The 22,964-nt window shown below is 44.5% G+C and overlaps 1 protein-coding gene across 3 annotated transcripts in view; it reads right to left on the bottom strand.

Annotated features, from left to right (window-relative positions):
* Window positions 1-22,964, bottom strand: part of LOC125340873 (Snf2 related CREBBP activator protein) — a 54,631-nt gene that overhangs the window by 6,675 nt on the left and 24,992 nt on the right. For 2 of the 3 annotated variants that reach the window (XM_048332753.1, XM_048332754.1), the window contains exons 15-27: window positions 22,718-22,887; window positions 22,393-22,585; window positions 20,545-20,681; window positions 20,270-20,456; window positions 17,223-17,392; window positions 16,631-16,896; window positions 15,891-16,178; window positions 15,124-15,288; window positions 14,652-14,837; window positions 14,171-14,437; window positions 12,136-13,592; window positions 4,163-4,428; window positions 3,813-4,015 (exon numbers count right to left, since the gene is read on the bottom strand). In XM_048332753.1, the coding sequence (XP_048188710.1) occupies window positions 3,813-4,015; window positions 4,163-4,428; window positions 12,136-13,592; window positions 14,171-14,437; window positions 14,652-14,837; window positions 15,124-15,288; window positions 15,891-16,178; window positions 16,631-16,896; window positions 17,223-17,392; window positions 20,270-20,456; window positions 20,545-20,681; window positions 22,393-22,585; window positions 22,718-22,887 (3,955 nt within the window). The remainder of the gene's footprint in view (window positions 1-3,812; window positions 4,016-4,162; window positions 4,429-12,135; window positions 13,593-14,170; window positions 14,438-14,651; window positions 14,838-15,123; window positions 15,289-15,890; window positions 16,179-16,630; window positions 16,897-17,222; window positions 17,393-20,269; window positions 20,457-20,544; window positions 20,682-22,392; window positions 22,586-22,717; window positions 22,888-22,964) is intronic. The other variant, XM_048332755.1, reaches the window with a different exon arrangement.

Below are 22,964 nucleotides of genomic sequence, written 5' to 3'. Positions count from 1 at the left end.
GCACACATGAAGCTCTGGGTTCAATTCCTCAGTACCATATACACAGAAAAGGCTGGAAATGGTGCTATGGCTCAAGAGGTAGAGTGCTAGCCTTGAGCAAAAAGAATCCAGGGACAGTGAGTGCTCAGACCCTTAGTTCAAGCCCCAGGACTGACACACACACACCCACACACACCCACACACACACCCCCCACACACACGGCTGGGAATGTGGCAGAGTGCTTGCCTAGCACGTATGAATCCCTGGGTTCAGTTCCTCAGTACCATATACACAGAAAAAGCTGGAAGTGGTGCTGTGGCTCAAGTGGTAGAGTGCTTATTCGAGTGAAAACAGCTTGGAGACAGTGCCTAGGCCCTGAGTTAAACCCCAGGACAGGGGAAAATAAATAAATAAAATCTCACATCACTGACGACAGACCATGAAAGAGGGGTTTCTTACCTAGTCAACCTCCCATCAAGCACAAATAACCTCTATTTTTTATTACTTGCCAGTCCTGGGGCTTGAACTATGGGCCTGGGCACCATCCCTGGGCTCCTTTATTCAAGGCTAGCACTCTACCACCTGAGCCACAGCTCCACTTCTAGTTTTTTCAGTGATGAATTGGAGATGAAACCCTTTCAGGTGGCTCACGCCTGTAAATCTAGCTACTCAGAATACTGAGATCTGAGGACTGCGATTTGAAGCGGCCTGGGCAGAAAAGTCCCTGTGAGACAAGACTCATCTCCAATTAACCATTCAAAAACCACACGTGGCACTGTGGCTCAAGTGGTAGAACACTAGCCTTGAGCACAAAGAGGCTCAGGGACAGTACCCAGGCCTTGAGTTCAAGCCTCACAACCCCCACCCCCCACCAAAAAAAAGTTTCACAGATTTTCCTGCCTAGGCTGGCTTCAAACCTCAATCCTCATATCTTAGCTTCCTGAGTAGCTAGGATTATAGATATGAGCCACCGGTACCCAGCACAAATAAATTTTATAATATTTTTCAAAAGCCAGTATTTAAATACTTTGTTTTTTGAGATAGGGTCTCCCTATTTTGTCTAGCCTGGTCTCAGACTCTTGAGGTTCCCACCTAGTTTCCTAAATAATTAAGACTACTGGTGCACATCATCATGCCCAGCCCCTTTATTGCAGGGGTAAGGGGCTGGTGGAGTGAAATGAGTGTTGGAAATAGCACACAGGATGTCACATCTATAAGCTAGATGTTCTACCATCAAGCTGAACTCTTGGGTCCAGATTGAACACTTTTATCAAAGACTCAAAAAATTATTTATTGGGGGACTGGGAGTATGGCCTAGTGGCAAGAGTGCTTGCCTCATATACATGAGGCCCTGGGTTCGATTCCTCAGCACCACATATACAGAAAATGGCCAGAAGTGGCGCTGTGGCTCAAGTGGCAGAGTGCTAGCCTTGAGCAAAAAAGAAGCCAGGGACAGTGCTCAGGCCCTGAGTTCACGGCCTAGGACTGGCCAAAAAAAAAAAAAAAAAAAAAAAAAATTATTTATTGGGCTGGGAATATGGCCTAGTGGCAAGAGTGCTTGCCTCGTATACATGAAACCTTGGGTTCAATTCCTCAGCATAGAAAAGGCCAGAAGTAGCGCTGTGGTTCAAGTAGCAGAGTGCTAACCATGAGCAAAAAGAAACCAGGGACAGTGCTCAGGCCCTGAGTTCAAGCCCCAGGACTGGCAAAAAATAAAAATAAAAAAATATTATGACAGAAACTAATCACTAGTGTCCCAACAAGTCACTTTTGGGCAACAGAAACTCAAAGAATACTGTGGACACCAGGCAGAGATCCTTTGCTCCTAGGGGAGGCAGGCCTCATCCTACCCTAGGAAATAAACCATGACTGATCTAAATAAACCACAGTTTGTCTGCCATTCTCCTTAGGGGAATGTGATTGAGGTTCAGTTCTAGCCAATGGACTGTAAAGCAGAGTCAACTTTCTTTCCCAGAAAATCATCTCAGCCAGCACTGGTGGCTCAAGCTTATAATCCTAGCTATTCAGGAGGCTGAGATCTAAGAAGGATTATGGCTTGAAGTCAGCATGGGCAGGAAATTACCAAAAAAGCTGGAATTGGAGTTGTGGCTCCAGTGGTGGAGCACTAACCTTTAGCACAAAAGCTCAAGGACAGGCCCAAGACCTAACCTCAAGTCCTACCCCACAAAAAGGAACAAATAAACATCACTCTAAGAATGGATACTTTATTTTTGTGCCCGTCCTGGGGCTTGAACTCAGGGCCTAGGCACTGTTCATGAGCTTCTTTTTGCTCAAGGCTAGCACTCTACCACTTGAGCCACAGTGCCACTTCTACTACTTCCCGTTTTCTGGTGGTTAATTGGAGATAAGAGTTTCATGGACTTTCCTGGCCAGAGGCCCCTGGAGAGTGCTATTACTTCAACCACTTACTTGCTGCTTAGAGGATCAGTGGGCTTCCCAGAGCTAGTTTAACACCATGAAGAAGTAAGCAGGAGAACAAATAGTAAAGAGCTAGCCGGTGGTTCACGCTTGTAACTCTAGCTACTCAGGAGACTAAGATCTGAGAATCATGATTGAAAGCCAACCCAGGCAGGAAAGTTCACGATACTCTTCTTTCCTATTAAATACCAGAAAATGGGAAGTGGAGCTATGGCTCATGTGGTAGAGTGCTAGCCTTCACAAAAGGGCTCAGAGACAGCACCCAGGACCTGAGTTCAAGCCCCATGAACGACAGAAAATAAAGAAATAAAAATAGGTGATAGCTAAGAGTGGTATGCAGGTTTAAAAAACAAAACAGGGCTAAGAATGTGGCTTAGTGGTAGAGTGCTTGCCTAGCATGCATGAAGCCCTGGGTTCAATTCTTCAGTACCACATAAATAGAAAAAAATGGCGGTATGGCTCAAGTGATAGAGTGCCAGCCTTGAGCTAAAAGGAAGCCAAGGACAGTGTTCAAGCCCCAGAACTGGCAAAAAACACCCAAAAAGGTCCTCGGGTCTATGAAAATATTAAGTTGATAAACCAGCCATATGCGTTTTATCTAATATAAGAGTCCTTATATTCTGTGTGTGGGTGTGCCAGCACTGGGGCTTGAAGTCAGAGCTTAGAAGCTATGCCTTAGCTTTTGTGCTCAAGGCTGGCACTCTATCACTTGAGCCACAGCTCCTACTTCTGCTTTTTAGTTGTTACTTAAGAGTTTTTGGCTTTGGACCAGTGTCTTCAGATCTCAGTCTCTTGAGTAGCTAGGATTATAGGATGAACCACCAGTGGCCAGACAGTTCTTGTTCTTTTTCAATAGAAAATTTACTATCAACTCTGAAGTCCTACACCACCACATATGTTGTCATATAAATGTAAAATCTCTGTGCTATGCTGTCTTAGTTGTTACTACATCCCAAATGTTCATATAAAATGATTGAATAAATGAGTTAGTAGGACATACTTCCAGCTTTCATTAAAGTCAAATTCATGAATCCCTGTACATTTCTCCATAGAGCACATAAGCATAATAAAAAAAAAATTGAGGGGCTGGGAATATGGCCTAGTGGCAAGAATGCTTGCCTCGTATACATGAAGCCCTGGGTTCGATTCCCCAGCACGACATATATAGAAAACGGCCAGAAGTGGTGCTGTGGCTCAAGTGGCAGAGTGCTGGCCTTGAGCATAAAGAAGCCAGGGACAGTCAGTTCTCAGGCCCAGAGTCCAAAGCCCAGGACTGGCAAAAAAAATTAAAAAAAAAAATTGAATGCTTTACAGAAATCCCTACAGCCTGATGTATGAATTCCATATATCAGTCTTTGCAACTAAGAGAGGTCAAGAGTCCTGCCCTACTCACCGCAATCATACTGGATGAGTCTCAAGTCAGGGAACTGGGTACGCATGTTACACACAATACGGTGCAGAGGACGAGCCCGAGGCCAAAGCTCACAGGCCAATTGCTCCTGGAAGGCTGCCTGACGGGGAGCCAGCCAAGGAGGTGGGTGGCAGGCATGTAGGGAAGGGGGAGGTGCCTCCACAGGAGGCATGACAAAGATGAATCTGTGAAAGGAAGAAAAGTGTGAAAGATGGAACTCTGAAACAACCCCCAAAATGGCCCCAAAAGTGAATACCTTCACCAGTCCTGAGCACTACATCTACTCTTGAGACCCCAAGACCCGCTCCCCATTAGCACTTAGCTATGCCAACCTCTCAATGATTTCTGCCAGCTGGTCTAGTCGCTGCTGGGGAAACAGAACAGCCTGGTGGGCAGCCTCAGTATAAGTCCAAAAGGTGGGGTGGCTGGGGCCAGAAGAACGAGGGCTGATGGGGCTGGCAACAGGTCGGGGCAGGGTACAAAAATCCAGGACTTCAGTCCCATATATAGGTGCCAGGGCCCCATGAGCCTCACTAAGTTGGAAAATCCGTTCCAGGCGTTCAGATCGTTGTCGCTTCCGCTTTTCTTCCAGAGAATCCTACAGAAAACAGAAAAAAAAAAAAAAAAATAACCAGGGTACTCAAAAGTTCACCTCAATATCTTTTTTTTTTTGCCAGTACTGGGGCTTGAACTCTGGACCTGAGCACTGTCCCTGGCTTCTTTCTGCTCAAGGCTAGCCCTCTGCCACTTGAACCACAGCACCGCTTCTGGCTGTTTTCTATATTTGTGGTGCTGGGGAATCGAACCCAGGGCTTCATGTATGCAAGGCAAGCACTCTACCACTAGGCCATATTTCTAGCCCCTAGAATCATATATAAAACCTAAGTTTTTTTTTCTTTCTTTTTGCCAGTCCTGGGCCTTGGACTCAGGGCCTGAGCACTGTCCCTGGCTTCCATTTGCTCAAGGCTAGCACTCTGCCACTTGAGCCACAGCACCACTTCTGTCCATTTTCTATATATTTGGTGCTGGGGAATCAAATCCATGACTTCATGTATATGAGGCAAGCACTCTTGCCACTAGGCCATATTCCCAGCCCCTAAAACCTAAGTTCTTATATGCTAATTCAAAAATGAAATAAAATTGGTTGGAGCTGTGGCTTAAGTGGTAGAGTAACTGCTAATCAAACATGAGGCCTTGATTTTTAAGCCTGGTACTTAAAAAGAAAATAGTTGGGGGATAGGTATCCCTGGGAATATGTGAGATGACTAGAGAGGATGAATATAATAAACACACTTTATATGCATGTATGAAGATAGACTTAAACCTACTGAAATTGTCTTAAGAAAGGAATAGGGAGAATAAGGGAATGAGATAGAGGTGATATGGTTGGTTATAACCATGTATGGAACTGTTACAATGAAACCCCTCTTGTACAATACTGTACACATACACACACACACACACCCTTAAAATAAAGAAAAAAACCCAAGTCCTTCCTAGAGGGAAATCAGCAGCACAGTTGCCTAGATAAAAAAAACACAAAACACACACACCAATAAACCAAAATAACGAAAGAGTGATTTTTGTAGTTTTCTAAGCTGCCATTAAGAATATTTTCTTTCACAGTGCTAAGTTCATCTACAAAAGAAAAGGTACCTTCTCTTGTATAGTAACAAAGCACAACACTTAAAATATCCGAAAATATTTTTTTATCCAATAGGTTAACACCCATAGAAGATTTGTGGGAATTAAACTATGTAGCATTCAACTCTACAACATCTAACTTGTTTTCTTTTTGTGGGTCCAAAACAATTACTAGACATTTCCCTCAAATCACTGATCAAGGCAGAAAATGGCTACTCATACATAAAAAAAAAAGCTAAAAACAAAACAAAACAAAACAACCTACCCCATGGATTGATTCTGGAAAAAAAAAGTTATGTCCCACATCTTCAGTTTTCAACTACTTAACACTTCACCTCTTGGCATGGCATGTTGTATACATGAGGAAGGAGTTGTCCAAGAATAGGGAAAACACAATCATACATTTGAAAATGGAGTTGCAGCCAAAATACATTCAGAATCTTTAAAACTTAAAATAGCTAGGTGCTATAATCCTAGTTCAGGAAGCTGAGATCTGAGAATCCCAGATCAAAGTCAATCCAGGCAGGAAAATCCATGCGACTCCAATTAATCAGCAAAAAGCTAGAAGTGGTAGAGTGTCAGCCTTGAGCAAAAAAGATAAGGGACAATGCCCAAGCATTGGTTCAGGTCCTAATACCATCACACACAAAAAACCAAAGAGGGCTGGGAATATGGCCTAGTGGCAAAGTGCTGGCCTCATATACATGAAGCCCTCATTCCTCAGCACCACATAAATAGACAAAGCCAGAAGTGGCGCTGTGGCTCAAGTGGTAGAGTGCTAGCCTTGAGTAAAAGGAAGCCAGGGACAGCACTCAGGCTCTGAGTTCAAGCCCCAGGCCTGGCAAAAAAAAAAAAGAACAAAAAACTCAGAAGTAATTTAAAAGGGGCAAATAATTTAAAAGGGCATAGTTCAGCTGGGTGCTGGAAGCTCACATCTGTAGTCCTAGCTACTCAGGAGGCTGAGATCTGAAGACTGTGTTTTGAAGCCAGCCTGGCAGGAAAGACTAAGACTCTTATCTCTAATCAACTACATAGGAAAATGCTGGAACTCTGCCTTAAGCAGTGCTTGGGACAAAAAGCAGCTCAGAGTCAGTGCCCAGGCCTTGAGTTCAAGTCCCAAGACCAACTAAAAAGGGGTGGGAGGAAATGGTTCACTTCTGTAATTCCTGCTTTCTGGAAAATGGAGATTGGGCAGATTGCATTTCAGACTAGCACAGGCCTAATTAGTGGGATACTATCTCAACAGAAAAAGCTGGGTGTGATGGTACATGCTAGTCATCCAAGCAGAAGGATCAGGCCAGCCCAGGCAAAAAATAAAAGACCCAATGTGAAAAATAAAGTAAGCAGGGCTCTGGGCATGGCTCAAAAAGGACAGCACTTGCCTATCAAGTATAACAGAGCCCCTAGTTCAAACTCCAGTACTAATAAAATTCAGAAGGGCAGGGGCTGGGGATATGGCCTAGTGGCAAGAGCATTTGCCTTGTATACTTGAAGCCCTGGGTTCGATTCCCCAGCACCACATATACACAAAATGGCCAGAAGTGGCGCTGTGACTCCAGTGGCAGAGTGCTAGCCTTGAGCAAAAAGAAGCCAGGGACAGTGCTCAGGCCCTGAGTCCAAGCCCAGGACTGGCAAAAAAAAAAAAGAGAAAACAAAAAAATTCAGAAGGGCAAAGCTGAGAGCGGGTGGTTTATGCCTACAATCCTTAGATACTCTGGAAGCTGAGATCTGAGGATAAGAGTTCAAAGCCAGCCTGGGCATGAAATTTGGTGAGACTCAGATCTCTAAGCAGCAAAAAGCTGAAAGTGGAACTGTGCTTAAAGCAGTAGCCTTGAACAGAAAAAAAGTAAAGTAAAATATAATAAAATAAAAATTAAAAAGAGAAAAGGATGGTTGGTTTACACCTTAATCCTACTCATTTAGGAGGCTGAGACCTAAGGATCAAGGTTCAAAGGCAGCTGGGACAGAAAAGTCCATGAAACTCTTATCTCTAATTAACCATCAAAAAGTTAGATGTGGAGTTGTGGCTCAAGTGAGCAAAGAGTTAAGGGATCAGGCCCCATTATCAGCATATTAAAAATATTTGTTTAAAGGGGCTGGGGATATAGCCTAGTGGCAAGAGTGCCTGCCTCGGATACACGAGGCCCTAGGTTCGATTCCCCAGCACCACATATACAGAAAACGGCCAGAAGCGGCGCTGTGGCTCAAGTGGCAGAGTGCTAGCCTTGAGCGGGAAGAAGCCAGGGACAGTGCTCAGGCCCTGAGTCCAAGGCCCAGGACTGGCCAAAAAAAATTTGTTTAAAAAGGGCACAGGACAAGAATGGATATTTCCTCACAGAAGATATACACAAATGGTCTAAAACCACACAAAAAGATGCTCTACAGTAGCCAACTTGGAAATCCAAGTTAAAACCAAAATGATACTCCATATCAAACTAAGATAGCTATAATTAGAGGCAAAGCTAGCCAGGTGATGCTGGTTTCCACGTGTAATCCTATCTACTGAGGAAGCTGAGATCTAAGGAATGCAGTTCAAAGCCAGTCTAGATAGAAAAGTCCATAAAGTTCTCTCTCAATTAACAAGAAATGGAGGTGTGTGGCTTAAGTCATAAAGTGCCAGCTTTGAGCAGAAAAATAGGTGAGCGCATATGAGCCTCCGAGTACTTCCACCCCCCCCCCAAAAAAAAGAAAAGAACAAAAGGAAAAGAAAGGATGAAGCTGGGCAAGGTAGGACAGGCTTGTATTCCCAACATTAGGGAGTCTGTGGCAAGAGTATTGGATTTGATACCAGCCTGTACTCTTGTAGTAGGTTCAAAGACAGTTACATAGTGAGACTATCTTTAAAGGAAAATAAAACCCCAGGATGAACAAAGTAGTTCCTGCTTCTTGGGAGGCTGACAAGAGGGTATCATCAGATCAGGAATTCGAGACCAGCCTAGCTAGTATCTGTAAACCCTCATCTCATAAAAATAATAAAAAATCAATAAAAGAAAAAATGACAAGTGTTAGTGCTATTTTTGAAAAGTTTGGCAGTTCTTCCATATAACTCAGCAGCTTTTCTCCCTGGTTCTGTCAAAGAAAAATTGAAATATATGTCCACAGATAAACATGTATATAGCTGAGCACTGGTAGCTACTCAGGAAGCTGAGATCTGTGGATTGCAGTTCAAAGCCACTCCAGGCAGGAGAGTATGTAAGATTCTGACCTCCAATTAACCACTAGAAAACCAGAAGTGGTGCTGTGGGCTCAAAGTGGTAGAGCGCCTTGAGCAAAAAGAGCTCAAGGACAGTGTCCATGGCCCTGAGTTCAAACCCAATGACCAATATAAAAAAATTTAAAAATGTATTATCCTATGTAATTTCTTATATAATGGAATAATACTAAAACAACAACAACAAAAAAAAGACAAATGTCAAAAACACACTAACCTGACCTGGTCCAAGTGATTCTCCCTATAATCTATGTTACTCAGGAGAGATCTAAGGATCAAAGTCTGAAGCCGACCCAGGCAGAAAAGTCTGTGGGCCTCCACAATTAACCAACAACAACAAAAAAGGTTCTAGAGGCATAGCTCAGTGGTAGAACACTAAATAGGAGCAACTTAGCCCACCAAGAGTTGCAAGGCCCAGAGTTCAAGCACCATTACATATTTTAAAAAATAATAATAAAAATAAAAAGACATGTAAGCTGGGAGCCAGTGGCTCAGGACTACAGTCCTACCTATTTAAGGAAGCTGAGCTCTAAGGATTGCAGTTTAAAGCTTGTCCAAGCAGGAAAGTCTGTAAGACTTATATTTTCATTTACCTGCCAAAAAAAAAAACAACACTAGAAGCTGAGCTCAAGTGGTAGAGTGCTATCCTTGAGGGAGAAAAAAAAAAAAAAAGCTCAGGGAAAGCATCCATGCCAAGTTTAAACCCCAGGATCACACACACACAAAAAAAGACATGCCAAGAAGCTGGTGAGAAAATAATAATTCCATAAGCAAATAGACACACACAAATGGTTATGTAGGATAAGAGCAATGGAGGGGCTGGGAGGCTTAAGGAATACAATAGTTCTTTCCAGACTCATGAAAAAGTTCTAAAATGGTAATAGTTTTGGTTGCACAATGCAATCAATAAGCTAAACATCACCAAATAGTATATACCTTTTTTTTTTTGGTGGCAGTCCTGACACTTGAACTCAGGACCTAGTGTCATCCCTGAGCTCTTCTGCTCAAAGCTAGCACTTGTTCTACCACTTTGAGCCATAGCTGTACTTCTGGCTGTTTGGTGGATAGGTAGAGGTAAGAGTCTCAAAGAATTTCCTGACCCAGCTGGCTTTGAATTGTGGTCCTTAGATCTCAGTCTCCTGAGTAGCTAGGATTATAGGCATGAACCACCAGTTACTAGCCAGTATATACTTTTTTTGGTAGAGGCAGTGCTGGTTTGGTCAAACCCAAGGCCTTCTGCATGTTAGGGAAAGCACTCTATCAGTTACAATCTCACCTTTGAACAGTACTTTTAATTTTTTTGCAATGCTGGGAGTTGAACCCACAATCCCCAAACACACTATCTAGGCAAAGCAAACATTGTCACTAAGCCATAATCCCAGCCCCGAAGTACAGTCTTTAAAGAAAAAAGTGGTGGCCTGAAAATGTGGCCTTGTGGTAGTGTGCTTGCCTTGTATACTTGCAGTCCTGGGTTCAATTCCTCAGCACCACATATATAGAAAAAGCCAGAAGTGGGGCTGTGGCTCAAGTGGTAGAGTGCTAGCCTTGAGCAAAAAGAAGCCAGGGACAGTGCTCAGGCCCTGAGTTCAAGCCCCAGGACTGGCAAAAAAAGAAAGAAAGAAAGAAAAAAGTGGCAATAAGCTATTATCTACTTGCCAAAGAATGAAAATTCAATACTTTATTTTCAACAAGGCAGGTCCAAACCTGGTTGCATTAGGAAAAGACCAACAGTGGAAAGTGGGGGGGTTAGTGAAAAATAACCAGCAAGGTTTATAAAGACATGAGGTCTGGAAGGTTTCACTGTACATTCCTTATTAGTTTCTGGGTTATTTACTCTAAGATGGTCTGTAAGTTTAACACACATACAGAACTAAAGAGAAAAAAAATGACTATGAGAAATCTCATGAAGAAATAGCATAAAAGTTCCCTTTATTGCCTGTTTATCACTATGGAGGTAAAAGTCAGAGTTGGCTGTCAAAATCCAAGACACAGGAACTATAGGGACTTTTATTCCATGATGACATCCATCTATCAAGTCTACAAACTTGATCATCAGATCATTTTAGCAATTGAGAACAGTCTTGCTGTCTTGGAAAACTGCCTCTTATGGGGAAGAGGAGAAAGCAATGGAGTCAGCATGAGTTTCCTCATTTGTAAAATAAAGTTACAGTCCAACAATTAACTCCTACTGAGCAAGAAGCAAAGAGACCATTGGTAACAAAAAGGACTTGAATACATCAGTGAGAATTATTTTTAAAATCACATGTGAGTAGCTAGGTACATGAACGTACATATCTGTAGTATTAGCCACTCCAAAGGCCAAGGCAGGACAATCACTTGTTGCCCTCCTGAGCAACAGTGAGACCTTGGATCAAGAAGTACATACACAAAAGCACGTTCAATGTATGTATGAAAATGTCATGATGAAACCTCATACAATCTAATATACAATGTAAAATTTACATTTGTACCGTTGTACAATTGTACATACAATGTACAATTTAATATACACCAATAAGATGAAGAACCCATGAAATTGAAAAAAAATTTTTTAATAAAGTATATTTGTGTTGGGTGCTGGTGGCTCATACCTATAATCCTAGCTACTCAGGAGATCTGAGGATCTCAGTTCAAAACTAACCCAGACTGGCAACTTCATGGGACTCTCTTATCTCCAATTAATGGTTCAGAACTTTTAGTGGTAGGCTGAGTGGAAAAGGCCAAAGTGAGAGGCTCTGAACTCAAGCTGTAGTACAAAAAAAAAAAAAAAAAAGGACATTTGTGAGCTGTGGGTAGATTTCACGTAAACTAAGTGTTCGTTTGGGCATGGGTGAGGAGGCCCTGGGTTCAATCTCCTTCAAAAAGAAAAAAACATAGTATTTAAGCTGGGTGCTAGGGGCTCACACCTGCAATCCTAGCTACTTAAGAGGCTAAGCTCTGAAGATCAAGATTTGAAACCAGCCTAGGCAGAAAAGAGTGTGACTCTTAACTCCAATTAACCAGCAAAAAGCCAGAATGGGGAGCTATGGCTAAGTAGTAGAACACCAGCCTTGAGCAAGAAACACTAAGCTAGATTGAGAGGCTCTTCCAAGCCCTAGTATCAGTGCAAAACAAGCCAAAAAAAAAAAAGAAAGCCACATTTAGACTTGGGGTATGTGACCCAAGTGCATGCACAAGGTGCTTGGTTCAATCCTCACTGTGTTGGGATGGAAGGGGACACACTTGGGGAAGGAAATTTGATGCTTTATGTATCTTGAGAAATGCAGGAAATAAACTCTTATAGAAGATGGGATAAACCCACAAACAGGAAAGAACTTGTCCAAACATGATTCAAGTACATGGTACCACTAAGTTTTGTTATTTGCCAAATTAAAACAGACATTATTTTCTTCTATCCATTCTACCAATACTCCAAAGAGACACAACTTCCTTTGAGGAAGTAAAACTTACCAGATAGAAAGGGGAACGAGGTGGTGGTGGGGGCTGCCGCCGAGGCCGGGGGCCACTGAACGAGGTAGCAGAGGGAGGGCTGGGGGGACCAGAGCGAAACATCAGTGTCTCAGGCTCATCCTTGGCAATAGGCAGCCGATTTGCCATGGTGACAGGCAAAGAAGCTGCACCCATAAGGGAAGAAGCCTGTGAAGCTGGGGTCAGTGCCAGGGTCTGAGCTGCAGCTGTACCCAGGGTGGGCACAGGAACAGAGGTGGGGCTCAAGGTCAGTGTTTGCACTGAAGCTGGGGCCAGGAGTGAAGCAGATGACGATGCTGGAGCCAAAGTCAGTGTGTGAGCTGGGGCCAGTCCCATAGGAGAAGCTGGAGCCAGAGGAGGTGCTGGAGTCAGAGACAGTGTCTGTGTTGGGCCGAGTGGTGCTCCTGGTGCCAAAGACAGTGTCTGGGCTGCAGGTGGTACCAGGGATGAAACTGGAGTCAATGACAATGTCTGAGCTGGAAAGGGGCCCTGAGGGTTCCCTGTTGCCAAAGAGTGTGTCTGAGCTGGAGATGAGCCGCTGAAAGTGGATGCTAAGGTTGGGGCTAGGGCCAGTGTCTGTGTAGAAGCCAGGCTTGAGAGAGGCGATGGAACTGGATTTGGTACCATAGTTTGAGTTGATGCTGGAGCCAACACAGGAGTTTGAGGTGACACCAGTGAAGATGAGGCTAAAGAGGTTCCTGGCAATGATGATGGAGCCATAACTGGAAGTGGAGTCTGTGGTGAAGCCAGGACAGGAGCAGAGCCTGGTGATGGAGCCAGGACAGGAAGAGGGGTCAGAGGAGCTGGAGAAGGACCCAGGACTGCTGTCTGTGGAGCCGTCATAGGAGCCAGAGAGTTGGCTAAAGTCTGAGATGCAGAAGGTGCTGGAGCCAGAAGGGAAGCTGGAGCTGGATTTGGTGCTGATGGGAAAGTACTGGCTAGAGCAGAAGCTGGTACCAGTACAGGTGAGCATGCTGGGGCCACAGGTGAGTTCAACCCTGAAACATGTGAAGAGGTGGGAGCCAACAACAGAGGATGACCAGCTGTCTGTGGTGGGGACAGGGTTGGAGCTGCGGCCAAGCCTAGAGTCAAGGCTGACACTGACGGGGAAGGCCCAGCTGATGCCAATGGAAGTGGCCCAGAAGCTGCTGAAACAATAGGGGCCAGTGCCGGAGTTGCACTGGTCAACAGAGCTGAGCCTGATGCTGAAACAGGCAAGGAGGCAGAAATGGGGATGGTTAGGGGAACAGAAGTTGGGGCAGCAAGTGTGGTAGGGACGGGAAGGGAAGATGACACAGGGACTGACACTGTAGAGGACGCAGGAGTAGGAAGGGGAGAGGAATTAGGCATTGGTATCGGCGAAGAAGCTGGCCCAGGCAGTGAGGATGGCACATGAAGAGAAGAGGAAATAGTCATGGGAGCAGTTCCAGGTGCTGAAGCTGTGGAGACAAAAAAGTTGAATTAGCTTCAGAAATTTTCTTTTCCTACACCCTCCTGCTACCTAGTTCTGTATTTTCTCTTACTCCCAAGCTAAATTATTTCCCAGAAAGCTTTTTCTTTTTCTTTTGGCCAGTCCTGGGCCTTGGACTCAGGGCCTGAGCACGGTCCCTGGCTTCTTCTCACTCAAGGCTAGCACTCTGCCACCTGAGCCACAGCGCCCCTTCTGGCCGTTTTCCATATATGTGGTGCTGGGGAATCGAACCGAGAGCTTCATTTGTAGGAGGCAAGCACTCTTGCCACTAGGCCATATTCCCAGCCCCCCAGAAAGCTTTAATTCCCACCACATAGGGTAAAAATTTCAGAATAGGACAGCTTAACATTTTTTCTCCTTCAAGATTCCAACCAGTATATTTTAGGATTAAGTCAGAATTTGAGCAGCCTGTTTCTGAGGCCTACTGCAAGTTAAGAGGGCATGCTTACGGGGATGGTCATCTGCTATGACTAAGGAACCATCAGGGGGACCCATTTCATTCACATTACTAAGCAAAAACTTCTGGCCTCAGCCATATGGACTCACCAGTGATTTCAGGTGAAGGATTGTGGACCAGCTTGAGAAGGGGCCTCACAAGAGTGGGTGTAGGTAGGGGGGCCCGAGCAGTACCCAAAGTAGGTGCGGGTAACCTGCCAGGGCTTAATGTGGGGCGTGGAGTCAACATAGCTGGAAGCCCAGAACCCGGAGGTCGAGGTGCTGGTGCCAAAGGTGGAACAGGAGTCAGTCCATCCCGAGGGGCCTGTCTCACTACAATCTTCACCACGCCTGTATTATTCACCATGGATGATGGCACTGCAAGAGGAAGCTACATTGAGAGGAAGGTAGGAAAGAAACAAGAGACCCAAAGAATGGAAGAAGTCCAGGGGAAAGAAGGGTGGTAACAGATATTGGAGAGTTTGACAAGGGAAAACAATACCAAGGCAAGGCTAGACAGAGATAGCAGCTCAGGGCATGCCTGGAAGGATCAAGGCCAGCAAGGGCTAAATAGGAAGGCCAGGAGCCTCACCCTGGTTAGCAGCAAGCGGAAGGCTGAGGCCAGTGGGGGCAGGGGTGGTGCTGGGGGTCGAAGAAGGCAGCACAGAGACAGGGGTGGGGCCAGGGGTCGGGGCCACGGCCTGGATGAGGGCCACATGGGCAGGCTGGCTGATGAGGTGGTGCTGCCCCCCTGCTGACACCAGGTGCACCACATTCCCTGGGTGAAAGGAAGAGAGAAGAGAGAGAGAAGCACCTATCAGCTAGAGGAGAACAGAGGCAGAGTAAGAGAATAACAGAGAGTAAATTCTGAGTATGACCTTTCCTATTTTTATCAAATGACCCCTTCCAACCATTCTATTCCCCTTTGGCCCTGCCCATTAAAAGCCAGGAAAAGAAACACAAACTCTGATGATTAAAAAGTGCCACAAAAAAATTCAAAATTAAAAAAAAAAAGGACACAGAAAAAGAAGAAATAAGCAGGACAGGGGGTGGGTTTTACCTACTTTGCAGCGGGCGGGGCTGCCCCACAGCAAGCTGGCGCACCTGGGCACCAGTCAAAGTCAGTTTGTTGCCCTGGATTTGGAAGGTGAGAGGTTTGCTTCCCCCGGCACTAGCCACTGGACGTTGTGCCAAAGAGGCCAACTGCCCAATGCTGACCACTTCGCCGGCTAAAACAGAGAAGGCTTTACTGTACACAGGGCTCATCCTGGTCATACTCCTCAGCTCCCCATGCACCACACACCTCTCCCCTAGTCTCCAGTTCCTCTAAAGCTTTCCCACAATTTACAAAGTTCAGTAAGCTAAGACTCCACCCAGTCTTTGTGCTTTTGATATGTTACTCTGCCTATTCTCCAATCCCCCTTGCTTCTAATACAATCTTTACATTCTCTAATATTCTTCTAAAAGACTAAGCAAATCACTACCTCTTTCTCTGACCATAAATCTTTCCCCCTAATTGTTTTTGCAGGTTGGAGAGCTGCCCAGAGGCAATGCTAGGCAAGTGTTCTACACTGAGCTACCTATCCAGTCCTCTAAATACTTTCCTACTGCTAAGCTTAACACACTATTTACTCATCTATGGATTTCTCCCACTAGACTGAATTCGTTGATAGTTCTTACTACCAACTACTTGTAAACCATATATATATATATATATATATATATAATTAGTTGGCTAGGACTTCATATTCTCATGTTCCTTTTTTTCTTTAGCTCCTAGTTGTTAAGTCATCCATATCAAGTCCCTTCCCATAGAGCCCTGGGAACTTACATGGTAAGCGAGCCTGCATTTCAGGAGACAGGATGAGACGCTGTGGTGCAGGAGTTGGAGCTGGCACTGCTGTGGTGGTAGTGGCCGCTGTGGTGATAGAGGTGGTAGTAGCAGCAACGGGAGAGAAGGTGTAGCCTGGAGGTACTGTGAGGGGTTTCAATAGGCTAGAGGAGCCTGGGGGTGGGGCTGGACTCAAACGAACTGGGGCAGGTGGAGTTGGCTTCAGGGACAGGGTTGGTGTGGGAGGCTGTGAAGTGCCACTTGGAACCCCCAGGGGAGATGGCAACACTGTAGACACAAACCAAAAACTCATCATATACATCCTGACTAATGCTGTAGCCTGGTCCCAGAAACCTCCATAATAGCCTTTATAGCCTACCAAACACTGCACCATTACTGCCACATCAGCTCTGCAAACCTTTTAATTTCATTACTTTTCGTCTTTTGTGCCAGTACTAGAACTCAGGACCTGGGTGCTTGTCCCTTAGCTCTTTCACTCAAAGCCAGTGCTCTACCACTTGAGCACAACACTTACTTCTTTTATAGTGGTCAATTGGAAGTAAGAGTCTCTTGGACTGTCCTGCCCCGGCTAGCTTTGAACTGCAATCCTCAGATCTAAGCCTCTTGAATAGCTAGGATTCCAGATGTAAGCCACCTGCGCCAGGTATTTCATTACTTCTTTTCTAGTCTCAATAACTTTCCTGAAGCATGACCATTAACCTTGCCCTTTTTCAACTCACCCTGGGGGAGAGAACCACTGTTAGGCTGCAGAGGAGGCAAAAGAACAGGTCCAGGGGGCCGGGATGCAGGAACAAGTGAGGATGCAGCAGGTGAGGCCGACACCATCAGAGGCGCTGGCAACACTGGAGGCGTTAGGCTATGAGTATTTTGGGTTGAGAGCTCAGGGACTGGAGGAGGTCGGAGTGGGACAGGGCCAAGGGGCATCCGTGGACTGTTTACTACCACCACTGTGCGACCTTCTTGCTTGGGCACTGGCTGTAGCATTCTATGAGAAAAACAAGGGGTGGGTGGAAAGAAAGGGAGAATAAGGAATGTAAAGTAGAAAGTTTGCAAAATCAGAGAGGGAAAAAAGATCCAAAGAAGAAAGGGGCAAAAAAGCATCAAATAGGAGAAACAAATTTTAAAAAATGATGACAAACACAGGGACCCCTCCCAGAATTTGCTTCTAATTATTCTCTTCCCAAGTCTCTCCATAGTACTTTGCACTCATACCACAAACATCCTAACCCCTCCTTCAATTCTTTTCTCCTATTCCTAACCCTTCTACTTTTTCTAGGAACCCATCCATCCCTTAATCCTTAGTACTAGTACCTGTTGACTTTCATCTTCACTGGCTTGGGCCGAGGTGGGGGGTCAGGAGCAGTAGCCACCTCTAGCAATACCCGGCGGGAGAGGCGGTGCCGAGGCAGAAACGTGTCAGACTCATAGCGAGAGACACGACCCTCCAGGCCAATAAGGTCAAACCGGTCCATGTCTATCCGCTACCACAAGGAAAACACAAAGAACAATGGCAATGATTTCTTAGGTAAAACACCAAAAACACAAATAAAAAACAAAAGCCTGATAAAATGGTCATCAAAATTCAAAACTTCTGTATATCAATGGGTATTATCAAGAGTAAAAATACAGCCCTCACAATGGGATAAGGTATTTGCAAATCATATATCTGACTAGGTGTTAACTCCAAAAGTGTAATACAAAGAACTATAACTCAACTACAAAAAAAAACCAAAACCAAAACACCAAGTTTTTAAAAAATCAGCCAAGGGGCTGGGGATATGGCCTAGTGGCAAGAGTGCTTGCCTCATATACATGAGGCCCTGGGTTCAATTCCCCAGCACCACATATACAGAAAACGGCCAGAAGTGGCGCTGTGGCTCAAGTGGCAGAGTGCTAGCCTTGAGCAAAAAGAAGCCAGGGACAGTGCTCAGGCCCTGAGTCCAAGCCCCAGCACTGGCCAAAAAAAATCAGCCAAAAACTTTAGACATGTTTCTAACAAAGATGTAATAAATGCCAATAACCACATGAAAAAGATGGTCAATATTAATCTTTAGGGAAATGTAAACCAAATTGAATAATAAAGCATTTCATAAACATTAATATAGCTACTGAAAAAAAACCAAAAAACAACTCCTAGTAAAGTGCCATGGCACACATCCTTAATTCCAGATACTCAGGAGGTAAAAATTGGGAAGATGAAAACACTGGAAACACACAGGCAAAAAATTGGGAAGCTGGTTTGACAGCATGTACCTATGGTCTCAACTATATATGAGGCTGTAGGTAGATCCCATTTTAGAATGGCCACAGAACAAAAGGTTACACCTAAGCCAAAAACAACCTAAGGCAAACAATGGCAGAATACTTGACTAGCCACATATAATGCAAAGTTCAAATCCAAGCTAAAAAAAAAAAAAAAAATCCTTTGAAAAGGATTTGGAAAAACTAAAACCCCTGTAACACTGTATCCAGAAATTTAAAATATGAAGCTGCTATAAAATATAAACACTGGGGGGCTGGGAATGTGGCATGGTGGTAGAGTGCTTGCCTAGCATGCATGAAGCCCTGGGTTCTATAGCTCAGCACTACATAAACAGAAAAGGCCAGAAGCGGTGCTGTGACTCAAGTGAGAGTGCTAGCAATGAGCAAAAGAAGCTCAGGGACAGTGCCCAGGCCCTGAGTTCAGCCCTAGGACTGGCAAAAAATAAAAACAAGTAAGCACTAAAAGTACCTCCTCCAAAGTGAAAAATAGCTGGGTGCTAGTGGCTCACATCTGTAATCTTAGCTACTCAGGAGGATGAGATCTGAGGATCGTGGTTTGAAACAAGCCCAGGCAAGAAAGCCTGTGAGACTCTTAACCACCAAAAAGACAGGAGTGGAGCTGTGGCTCAACTGGTAGAACGCTAGCCTTGAGCAAAGAAGCTCAGGTACTGTGCTTAGGACTCAAGTTCTAGGACTAGCACCCTCCCCCCCCCCCGGCAAAAAAAGAAGTGAAAAATAGTTATTATATAATAGCATTTTGGAGCATATATTCAAAGAACAGACAAGCAGTAATTGAAACATATATTAGTATATCTATGTTGATAGTGGCATTCTTTCTAACAGTCTAATTAGTCTTGCATGCCTGTAATCTTAGCACTCAGAAAGCTAAGGCAGGAAGATGTCATTTCAGGCCAGCCTAACTATCTGATCGTATATAATCTCAACAAATCAGAGCAACAACAATAACAACAAAAAGGTGCTGTGATGGGGCTGGGGATATGATATGGCCTAGTGGCAAGAGTGCTTGCCTCATATACATGAAGCCCTGGGTTCGATTCCCCAGCACCACATATATAAAAAACAGCCAGAAGTGGCGCTATGGCTCAAGTGGCAGAGTGCTAGCCTTGAGCAAAAAGAAACCAGGGACATTACTCAGGCCCTGAGTCCAAGCTACAGGACTGGCCAAAAAAAAAAAAAGGTGCTGTGGCTCAAGCTCTGAAGAGTGCAGGTCCAGAGTTCAAGCCCCATGACTGACCAAAAAAAAAGTCCTTGGGGGCTGGGGATATAGCCTAGTGGCAAGAGTGCCTGCCTCAGATACACGAGGCCCTAGGTTCGATTCCCCAGCATCACATATACAGAAAACGGCCAGAAGCGGCGCTGTGGCTCAAGTGGCAGAGTGCTAGCCTTGAGCGGGAAGAAGCCAGGGACAGTGCTTAGGCCCTGAGTTCAAGGCCCAGGACTGGCCAAAAAAAAAAAAAAAGTCCTTTTCTGTGGGACTGGGAATGTGGCTTAATGATGGCTTGCCTAGCATGCACGAAGCCCTGGGTTTGATTCCTCACTACCACATAAACAGATTAAGCTGGAAGTGGTACTGTGGCTCAATTGATAGAACACTAGCCTAGAGCAGAGAAAGGCTTCAGGACAGAGCCCAGGAGGCCCTGAGTTCAAGCCCCAGGACCAGCAAAACAACAACAAAAAATCAGAGCACTTGTAGCTCAGGCCTGTACTCTTAACTACTCAGGAGCCTCTCTAATTACAAACCAGTAAAGCCCAAAGTGGAGTTCTGGCTCAAGTGGTAGAGTACTAGCCTTAAGCAAACAAACTCAAGGATAGCACCTAGGTAGACCCTGAGATGAAGCCCTACACCATGCACCAAAAAAAAAGTTAACTCAATTCTCAAACACATTGCAGTATGTACCTTATAATCCCTATTTTGACGGGCAAGGAAACATAAATTTAAAAACTTGCTACAAGTACAAAATGATGAGATGAGGAACAGCACTGAGGATGAATGAAAGGGAAGTAGTAAGGCTGCAAAAGATTAGACTACCTAAAAGTTGGGGTAAGAACTACTAAGCCTGAGAACAGGTACTTACCTGGAGTGGATGGACATCAGTGGCTCTTAGCACCAAAGAGGCGGTGCTGAAACAGATGCCTGGGGTGATGAAGGGAGAGGTAACAGGTCGAGGGTCAAACAGATTTGGATGGTTGCAGACTTTTCGCAGCTGCATCAAAATGTTGATGACACTCATGAAATGGCCTGTGGCTAGTGTCTCCTTAGTTCTGGAGAAAAAAGAAAAACTAATCAGACATCCTGACAGCCACCTGCATTCTTATCCAGGGTCCCAGAGCCCACCCTCAGTTCTCTTACGTGGTCTGTGCCATGAAGTCATCATAGAGACAACGTTGGCGCTTGGAGAGTCGGCAGCGAATAACATGCTCATACTTTTTGGGCATCTGTTTTTCAACATCCACTTTAACGCGGCGCAGCAAAAAAGGCCTCAAAACCTAAAAGCAAATATGAAGGAGGCTGACAGAAGGGTGGACACTAAGCCCTAGCTTATCCCTTGTAGGCAAGTCTTGGCCTGGTGACTGGCCAAGTACTGGCTTAGTTCATCTGTAATCACAAAGTCATGAGGCATACCAAATATGAGCCACATAAGGATGAATAAAATGCAATCCCTTTTCTCAAAGAACTTACTGTCTATTGAAGACTTACACAAAGATAACTGTACCATAACATATAAAGTGGTACAAAGCACTGAAAACAAATCACAAACTATGCAGGAAAGATGACTGAAACTGCATTTTGAGGAGTGACTCAAGTTCCTAAGATTATAAAAAGAAACAAGGCATGGTGAATTATGTGACTACAGTCTCAGACATTCAGAAAGCTGAAACAGTAGATAAACCTCACCTAGAAGGTCAAGGATAATCTGAGCAACACAGCAAGACACAATTTCAAAAAATAAATAAAAGGTCAGGCACTGGTGGTTCATTCCTGTCATCCTAGCTACCCAGGAAGCTGAGATCTGAGGATCAAAGCCACCCAGGGAAGGAAAGTAAAAAAAAAAAGATACAACTCAGTCAGAGCTTGATGTGGTACAAACACCAATAATCCCATGTACACCAGAGGTGGAGGTAGAACTTGAAGTTCAAAGCCAATCTAATAATGTTAGCAAGACCCAGTCGCAAAAACAAAATAAAAGCAGAAGAACTAAGCATACAGCTCAAGTGGTACAATGCTTGCTTAACAAATCCAAGGCCTGAGGTTCAATCCCAAACATAAAGGAGGGAAGGAAGGAAAAAGAGAATGAATCAATTAAAATTTGGTTCCAGGAATCTGGAAATTCAAGGGATTACAAATAAACTAAAGAGTCATTACTACACAGTCAACAATCAACAAGTATGCTTGAAATATATACAGATTAAGAAGAAAAAAACAAGGACCAGAATGCTGAAAGATACTGTTCTTTAAAACCTGAAGAAACTAAAGATATATTTAAAGAGAAGGAAAAAGGGAGAAGGGAGAGGCCACCAAAAATATGAAGCTAAGGAAATCAGATAAATAGAATCAAAGCAGGGAATGATCAGCAATTATTCCACTTGAAGGAAATAAGGGCAAAAACATCCCCACCTGGGCTGGAATGTGGCTTAGTGGTAGAGTGTTTGCATGAAACTCTGGGTTCAATTCTTCAGTACCACATAAACAGAAAAGACCAGAGTGACACTGTGGCTCAAGTGGTAGAGTGCTAGCCTTGAGCAAAAGACACTCGGGAACAATGCCCAGGCCCTGAGTGCAAGTCCCAGGTATGGTAAAAAAGAAAAAAAAAATCCTCAACTAAAGCAAACAGGTAGATGATTAATGTGAGATATCACTAGAACACCAGCTTGACAAGTGAGTTCACCCTAGTATAACATTAAATTTCCCCTTTCTCCAAAGGTTTAAATAGAGATTATTCTTTTTTTTGCCAGTCCTGGGGCTTGAACTCAGGGCCTGAGCACTGTCCCTGGCTTTTTGCTCAAGGCTAGCACTCTGCCACTTGAGCCACAGCGCCACTTCTGGCCTTTTCTATATATGTGGGGCTGAGGAATTGAACCCAGGGCTTCATGTATACGAGGCGAGCACTCTACCACTAGGCCATATTCCCAGCCTAAATAGACATTATTCTTAGGCCCTCATATTCTCAATACCTCAACAAACTATTCCAAGCCCTACCTTATGCAAGCGTTTGACTAGACCTTCATTATATTCTTGGCTGCCTTCAATCATGCCAGTTAGAGGATTAGAGAACCATTCCTTGAACTCTCGGTGAGACTGGAAGACATGGGGCATCAAAAAGTGCATCAAAGACCACAGTTCCATGAGGCTATTCTGCAATGGAGTTCCTGTCAGGAGTAGACGTCTCTGGCTGCAAAGAGATAAAGAGAAACAGAAAGAGGATGATCAGCAAAGTCCCAACTTTAATATCCTTAATAAATGCCTCAACCCAGGAGTTGAACCTTTAGGCCAGACCAAGCCTCCCACAAACCTCCATCTCTACCTGTTAAAGTTGAGCAGAGACTGCCAGCGCTGGGACTTGAAGTTCTTTATGTTCTGAGCCTCATCCAGAATGAGATATCGCCAGTTCTTGCGGCGGAAGGCCTGATGGTCCTGCAGCACCAGCTTGTAAGATGTAATACACACATGGAAGGCATTGGGCTTGGTCCAGCCCTGAGGGTGGTCAAAGAAAGTGGTGAACAGTGGAATTAGAAAGAAATGACAAAGTTTCAGCAAAAAACAAATAAAAA

The sequence above is a fragment of the Perognathus longimembris genome, chromosome 23 (assembly GCF_023159225.1).
Source record: "Perognathus longimembris pacificus isolate PPM17 chromosome 23, ASM2315922v1, whole genome shotgun sequence".
In the NCBI taxonomy this organism is placed as follows: Eukaryota; Metazoa; Chordata; class Mammalia; order Rodentia; family Heteromyidae; genus Perognathus; species Perognathus longimembris.
Note: the sequence above shows the minus strand (reverse complement) of the source record. Positions and strands in the feature narration are given on the sequence as shown.